General features: G+C 42.6%; 1 protein-coding gene across 1 annotated transcript; it reads left to right on the forward strand.

The window, feature by feature from the left end:
- The first annotated feature begins 359 nt into the window (after positions 1–359).
- LOC149289426 (ubiquitin-conjugating enzyme E2 R1-like) lies at positions 360–7,079 on the forward strand. The gene is made up of 5 exons (XM_089490596.1): positions 360–542; positions 1,588–1,674; positions 3,145–3,242; positions 5,731–5,865; positions 6,869–7,079. The coding sequence occupies exons 1-5, from the start codon at positions 360–362 to the stop codon at positions 7,077–7,079; spliced, it is 714 nt and encodes a 237-aa protein (XP_089346722.1).
- Positions 7,080–7,712: the final 633 nt, after the last annotated feature.

The following is a 7,712-nucleotide window of genomic DNA, read 5'->3' on the forward strand; positions in this document are numbered from 1 at the left end:
ACTCATGGCAAATACAACTTAACACAGATCGAATATCCATGTTATTCCTACTTCTCTCAACCAGGCCATGCTACAAATATTGCCAATAGCTCCTCAGTAGTGACGTCAAAATCAGGCCTGGAGCAGTGGTTTGTGGGGGTTGTAGTTTGCTCCTCCTCTTCAGTGTTATCTCTCTCCCCTCCCTAGCAGCGTTCAGTCGCGAGTTATCTTTTCTTCCCGTTAACTGTGCGACAGTTTTGTTGTAGCGTTATGTCGCGGCAGCAGCGGTCATACGTCTTGCCTTAGTGAGTAAGACCGTACCAAGTTCGGTGTAACCCGGTTCGGCAGGCCGCAGGTCCCCGGCTACGAGTGGAATAGACATGGCCCGGCCCGTGATGCTGGTGCCCAGCTCGCACAAAGCGCTGCTGCTGGAGCTTAAGGGGCTGCAGGAGGAACCGGTGGAGGGCTTCAGAGTCACCCTTGTGGATGAGGGGGACCTGTACAACTGGGAGGTGGCCATATTTGGTCCCCCCAACACCTTCTATGAGGGGGGTTACTTCAAGGTGAGATTGGGGGGTTCAAGTTGGTGAAATGGAAGTTGTCATGGAGTGCATGCCTTTAGGGCTCAGGGGCTGGGCTGGTTATATGTTCAGCATTACTGTGTAAGCAGGATGTGCAAACAAAAGGTAAATATTTCTTTGTTATATGTAAGTCTTTGTAGGTATATGGTGAAGCACTGTGGCTTTATCTGCTTTCATAGTATTTTGTTATAGCCTCTGTACTGTGTAAAATGCTGACTAAATCATTGGTGTATTTGGTAAAAAAAACAAAAAAAAAACTTATTGTATAACATTGTGCAAATAAGTACTGTTCTAACTCTGTTTGGGCTGGTTAAACAAGAATTTAAAATCTGAGATAGAGAAACGTATGAAGAACATCAGAGCAGATGTAGAAATAAGCGTTTACGTACAAAAAAAAAAAATACAAAAGTGAGATAATTACTATGTGCTCGTCTTCATAAAATTATTATTCTCAGATGAAAGTACCGGTGTGACCCAGAATAGAAAAGCAAAACGTTTAAAAATACAACAAGGAAATGTTGCATTTTCTGTGTGAATTTTGTCTTCCCATCCATGGCCATGTTAAAAGTTCTTGGAGGGCAACATAGTAGGCCAAACTATTGGAGTATCTGTAAAAAAAAAAACAACAAAAAAAACAAACTATGCTTGTTATGTAACTGGGTGGTATATATATTTTTTTTTTTTTTTTTTACATCAATTTTTTTTAAATTCTAAAGTAAGACATGTCTCCTCTATATGCTGGTAATGCTCTGATGGCTTTAGAAAGCAGGTTTTTCAGAACAAAGCCTGCACTTAGTGGTGGGAACGGGAAGTTCCATCTGTATACTCCCCATCCCCCCGCTGTTTAGGCCTGGTAATTTGTGTATGGTTTTCCAGGTGACCAATTGGGTAAAGTAAAACATTGTCCTTTGATTGTGTTATGGCCGATTTTTAGTAATATAAGAGTAGATATTTTTACAGACCTTCCTTGAGTAGATCTATTGTGCGTCTGGTGTTTATTTTTAACTGGTGTTTATCTCTGCTTCAGGCTCGCCTAAAATTCCCAGTAGATTATCCATACTCTCCACCTGCGTTCCGGTTCATTACAAAAATGTGGCATCCAAACATCTACGAGGTAAGTGATACAAATCCACAGGTTGGGATGTAAGCACTCTACGGTTTATGAGCGCTGTAATCATAAATGAATGGTTGGCTTGCTTAACCTCTTAAGGACCACGTTTTTTGGGGGGGTTTTTTGTACTCTTTGTGACAATGGCTGTTTTAATATTTTTTGCTGTGCTTGTGTTAAGCTGTCATTTTGTTCCTCTCATTTAGTGTACCTAAGTTTATATAACATTTTGTTTTTCCAGGACAAGAAGGGATTTCTTGATCGTATGATCTAATTTCCTATATATATTATATATATATACACCAATTCAAATCAAACCATGTATTTTTGCACTTTCCATGCACTAATTATACCACTAGCATTTGCCACAGTTTGTGGTAGTTTTTCTTTACCCACACATGGTTTTCATTGTCGCTGAATGCCTCGATATCGAACCATTTCAGCAAAACCGTTTGAGGTCAGGAGGCAATAGTTGATCGCCTCCTAAGTTCTTTTAAAGAAGACTTCCGCTGCTTTGTTGTAGATGGCGCACGTGCAGGCTCCAGAAAGGGGCCACATGGAGCACCTGCAGCCATTGGTCGTTAACTGACCCTTTTCCGTAACATGCTTGGTGCGTCATTGGTCGTTAAGGGGTTAAACTTACTAAGAGGAATATGTACACTGATGAATGTTAGAAACTTGGTCCTTGCATGGGAGGGAGGAGATATCTCGCGTATTGCGTAGATGTCCCCCGCCGGCCCCGCAAGACACCCTGGAGTCTGCTTCGGTAAGTTGGGGGGGGGGGGGGGCAGAGGTAAAACAACCTCCCGTGCCGGCCCCCCCCCCCCCCGTGGGAAGTGCTGGCAGTGGAGGCTGTCTGAGCGTATCAGGGATTAGGATGCAGGTCCCCTGCACCGCTGCGGGGGATCTGTATCCAAACCCCGCTGCCTGCCCGGTGCCCGGGACTGCATGTCCCGGGCGTCGGGCACTAGACCCCGAATATAGGCCGCACCCCCACTTTAAAAACTTAGTGGGGGGAAAAAAGTGCGGCCTATATTCGACCCAATACGGTACTTCCCCATGGCATTTAGCTGAGGAGGAGGGGAAAAGGAATTAGGATTAGTGAGAACTTTACAGCATGTTGTTACAAGGTATAATATTCTTTTCCACAGTGTGTCTCGCCCTCATCACGTAGCTTCTGGTTTTTTTTAACCTGGGTGTTTCTTTTATGTATTATGAATGTCCAACGGTCAATTCAGGCTATAATGAGCTACCTACACGGAGTGTGTATATATTAATAATCCAGTCTGTAAACCCCTTTAGAGAAAGATACATAGCTTGTAAACAAGATGAGTAAAGCTTAAGATATGGCTAGCTTTTCTTCAACCATGATAGCCATACTGTCTAAAACAGTTATGGTTTTTTTCACATAATACCACGATTTAATCTCAACCCATTAAAGTTGAACATTTTGGCTAAGTACAATGTCTCTTGCAGAATGGAGATGTGTGTATTTCTATCCTGCACCCTCCAGTAGATGATCCACAGAGTGGAGAACTCCCATCTGAAAGATGGAACCCTACACAAAACGTACGGTAAGGCAGCACATAGAGCTTGCGGTATGCAGGTTTACTCCTTAAACACGTCACTGATTAAAAGTATTATTATAGTGGTCATTTTTGCATGTTCACTAACTGCGGTATGATAGATTGCTCCTCTGTATTGATGTATATACATTTTTTGCTATATTCTTGCAACACTATTACATTTATAAATTACCAACAGATTCTGTATTGCTGTCACAGCAGAGTCAGTAATCTAAAATCACACACAATGACAAACTGGTACAAAAGGAGAACAGTGCCCTGCTCTTGTGAGCTTACAATCTAATCGGTGGTTGAGGAGGGAGTGAAACAGTATAAGCCACTGCCAGACTTAAATTCCAGATATTCCCTACTACAGCTACTGCTGTATTATACAAGTATTCAAAAAAAAAAAAACATGCTTTTTTTCATTAGATATTTTTAAGGCAACCACAATGTCCAGCGGACCTAATTACCATGCCTAGCAACCTTAATGTGGGAAGTATACCTTTTTTAAGCATGGAATGTTGGATTCTCCTTTCCATTGTTCTAGCTAATGCAAATCTGGCTGCAAATGCGCCATAATCTTCCAAAATTTTTACAATAGTATATAGCACAAATGGCCATGGAGCAGAACTAACTTGATTTTTCATTCAGAATTTCATTCATCCAAGATCCCTGTCTGAACACCAATAATAAAAATCACCCGCTCTGGCATTTCTCCTGCGTAAGTAGTGAGCTGGTCCCACGTAATGCGTAGCTCAGTGGATGAAGAGACATTCGTGAACACATCTACATCTTAAATATGCATTATACGGGACTAGGGCTGAAACAACCAATCGATGTCAACGATTTTCATTATCGATTAGTCGAATCGATTTTTATCGCTTTTATCCTTATATAATCCGACCTCAAACAGAGATCGGATTATAACACTAGAATCCAGATCCCCCGCAACGCTGCAGGGGACCTGGATTCCCCTCGCTGTCGGCCGGTCTCTCACTTCCGTCTCTCTCCCCCCTCCCATACACCCCTCTGACTCCTCCCCCCTCCCATACACTGCTCTGCCTCTCTCCCGACTCCCTGGTATTTTGTGAACCTCCATTGCTGACAGGAACTTTCACTGCAGCTTCATAGAAGCCTCAGCGTAAGTGAAGGGCAGTAACGGAGGCTGTCTGTGCCCATCGTGCAGACCCCCACCAGCTGACAGAGAATCGAGGTCTCCTGCAGAGGATCATCTTCTCTGTCAGCTGGTGGGGGTCTGCATCGCACAGACGGCCTCCATTACTGCCCTTCACTTACGCTGAGGCTTCTATGAAGCTGCAGTGAAAGTTCCTGTCAGCAAAGGAGGTTCACAAAATACCAGGGAGCCGGGAGAGAGGCAGAGGGGTGTATGGGAGCCACCCTCCGATACACCACTCTGGCCCCTCCCCCTCCCATACGCCACTCTGCCTCTCTACCCGGCTCCCTTGTGTCTTGTGAACCTCCGTTGCTGACAGGAGGCAGAGTGGAGTATGGGAGAGGGGAGGGGGGAGGAGGCAGAGTGGAGTATGGGAGGGGGGAGGAGGCAGAGTGGAGTATGGGAGGGGGGAGGAGGCAGAGTGGAGTGTGGGAGGGGGGAGGAGGCAGAGTGGAGTATGGGTGAGTTATAGTGGTGTATGGGGGATATAATGAATTTCAGAGTGGCATATCTGGGGGAGGCAGAGTGGTGAATCAGGGAGAATTTCAGGGTGGTGCAGGGCATTTATGGGGAGCGGAGTGGCATATCAGGGTGCACAGTGGCATATAGGGAGGTATAAGGCATAAATGGGGGCGAGTGGCATATTGCAAGTTATAAGGCATATCAGGGGGGCATAAGACATATCTGGGGGTAAAAGGTATATCAGGGGGCACAGTTGCATATCACTGGCATATAAGGAGTATAAGGCATATCAGGGGCACAGTGGAATCTCTGGCATATAAGAGGTATAAGGCATATATGGGGCAGAGTGGCAAGCTGGGGGTCAGATGTGCATAACTGGGGGCAGTTTGGTAAAAGAAAATATAAACAAGGCTTTTTTCTCAGTTTTTATTAAATATGAAAAATAGTTAACATATGAATTAATATTTACTAATAACTGTATTAAAACCTAGTTTGAGAAACAGTTTGGGTTCTTGTAGCTTTTATTATTATGTCAGTAAAATAAGAAGGTGAATAGCGAGAGGCCATTGCAATAAAGAGATGAAAGTGTAATAAAAAACGTACAATTTACATTATTTTAAATAAAAAAAAATTGCATTTTTTTATCCGATTAATCGAAGAAAAAAAAATCAGCCAACTAATTGATTATTAAAATAATCAGTTGCAGCCCTATATGGGACTAGCTCAGTCCTTGTTGGAGGAGGGGCTTACTGTGAGTAAAGGCACATATATTTTTTTAGCATTGGTCATTGGATGTTGTCTTGAGAGCAAAACTGCTTTATTTCTAAGTCTCTTGTTTCCTGTCTTATTCCGACACAGAACAATCCTTCTTAGTGTCATCTCTCTTCTGAATGAGCCAAACACTTTTTCGCCAGCTAATGTGGATGCATCTGTCATGTACCGGAAATGGAAGGACAGCAAGGGACGTGACAGAGAATACACAGATATTATCCGGTAAGTAAGATCGTTCCTGGCCGTCCCAAATGATGCTAGAAACTAGGGCCTGGTGCTTGACTGTGTTTCCATGGATTAACCTGAGGGGCATAACACAGACTGACACAGAAGGGTATGACCTTTTTTGTAGCAAACAAAGTGATGTGCTAATACTGTTTTGCAGGTCACTAGTGTTTTTTCTAGAGAACCCTATCTCCAGATGGAAATAGTTATTCTGACAAGAGTTCAGAGAATGATTGTTAATTTGTATTTCAACATTCTATCAGGAAAGGTATCAATATGTATAGCTTGGTTGAGAGAAGAGAGTATGTGATAAACATTTAAATGTACAAAGGGATTTCTCAAAGTTCAAGAGAGATGTTTCTTTACAAGTTGGAAATGGAAATTAAGAGTGCATAGAGTTTAGACATAAACGTAATCTCGACAAGACCAAGTAAGATTTGAGGTTTTTACAGCAGGAAATAACTGCAGACTAGACGGGCTGAATGTTTCTCATCTTTTGGAAGTCATTGAAGCAATAAGTGTCAGATCATGTGCCTGTTTGATATAAACTTAAATACTTTCTTTGAGACTCCATAGATTTGTGCATCAAGAAAGGGACAGGTTGCCTTGAAATGTTGTGCAGCAGGAGCTCAGCACTGGCGAGAATGGAATACATTCTTGTACACTTAGTTTCCATAACCCTTAAATATTGCTTTCTAATTACATCCTCTATTGACCAGTAAGAAACCTTGAACTATACTTAAACAGTAAACCTTGATGATAATACTATTACTACTTCATAGTGATTTTGTTTTGGGTGTATTGCGATCAATATCTTGTACCCTACATGTAGCCTGATGCATACCAGTCTGTATAAAGTTAACCACAGTTAACAGTTCTGAAACTGAAGGTCTGTACAAGCAAAATAGCGTTTTTGTAGTGCCTTATAGTAGGATTATATAAGCAGAACCATTGTTTTTCAAATGCAATAGTTATAAATTAAATTTATAACATTTTGTAGAAAACAAGTCCTTTCCACCAAGGCTGATGCTGAGCATGATGGAGTCAAGGTTCCTACAACTTTGGCAGAATACTGTGTGAAGACAAAGGCCCCAGCACCAGATGAAGGGTCTGACTTGTTCTATGATGACTACTATGAGGACGATGAGATGGAGGAAGAAGGGGACAGCTGTTTTGAAGACCAGGATGATTCAGGCAACGAGGAATCCTGACGCAGTGTACAATATCCAAAGCCCTAAACACTTTCCCTCTCTCCTTGACAATAAAACAGACGCTGTATTTTCCACTTATTTCCTTGAGCAAAATAGCAGCAAGTGATATCACCTGGTGAATGTGGGAGGCGCTAGAGAGGGTGGAGTTTTCAAGGCTTTAGTATCTCCCATAACAAAGCATTCATGATTCTGCTGTAGAGTGAGATTGCTGCAGTTTGCGTTTGCACCACAGGATGGCAGTAGCATATTCTGTAAGTTCTGCTGCTGGAGTTGCTGCTCCCCCACAACCCTCCCTATTACTGCTCGTTTTTCTCAGGCTGCAGTGCAGATTTGAAGTAGGGCAAGGGTGGTAGAGGGTTGGTCTAATTTTTCTTTTGGGTGTAAGGTGGAGGGGTTGCTTTGGTGGTTATTTTCTGCTGTTAATATAGGTTTGATCACGCTGTATTTACTGATTTGGATTAGCATTTCGGGCAGGCATGAGTTGGTATGGGGTATATAGTGTGTGTTTTTTTGGAAAGTATTTAATAATAAACATCCTAAAAAAAAAATGTGCATCCGCTCCAGAAGAAACATCTGTAATAATGTGCACGGCTGGAAAGGTGTGTGTGTGTTTTTCCTTAAGTAACTGCCCAC

Source organism: Sceloporus occidentalis, unplaced genomic scaffold (assembly GCF_023333645.1).
Source record: "Sceloporus occidentalis isolate IW3139 unplaced genomic scaffold, rSceOcc1.0.p SCAF_45, whole genome shotgun sequence".
NCBI classification, from domain to species: Eukaryota; Metazoa; Chordata; class Lepidosauria; order Squamata; family Phrynosomatidae; genus Sceloporus; species Sceloporus occidentalis.

What these genes read in the sequence shown, in the direction of transcription:
- LOC149289426 (XM_089490596.1), top strand. Translation starts at nt 360, where the DNA reads ATGGCCCGGCCCGTGATGCTGGTGCCCAGCTCGCACAAAGCGCTGCTG. An exon ending in AACCCTACACAAAACGTACG is followed by an intron (nt 3,243 to 5,730) that starts GTAAGGCAGCAC and finishes ATTCCGACACAG; the next exon opens with AACAATCCTTCTTAGTGTCA. An exon ending in GAATACACAGATATTATCCG is followed by an intron (nt 5,866 to 6,868) that starts GTAAGTAAGATC and finishes AACATTTTGTAG; the next exon opens with AAAACAAGTCCTTTCCACCA.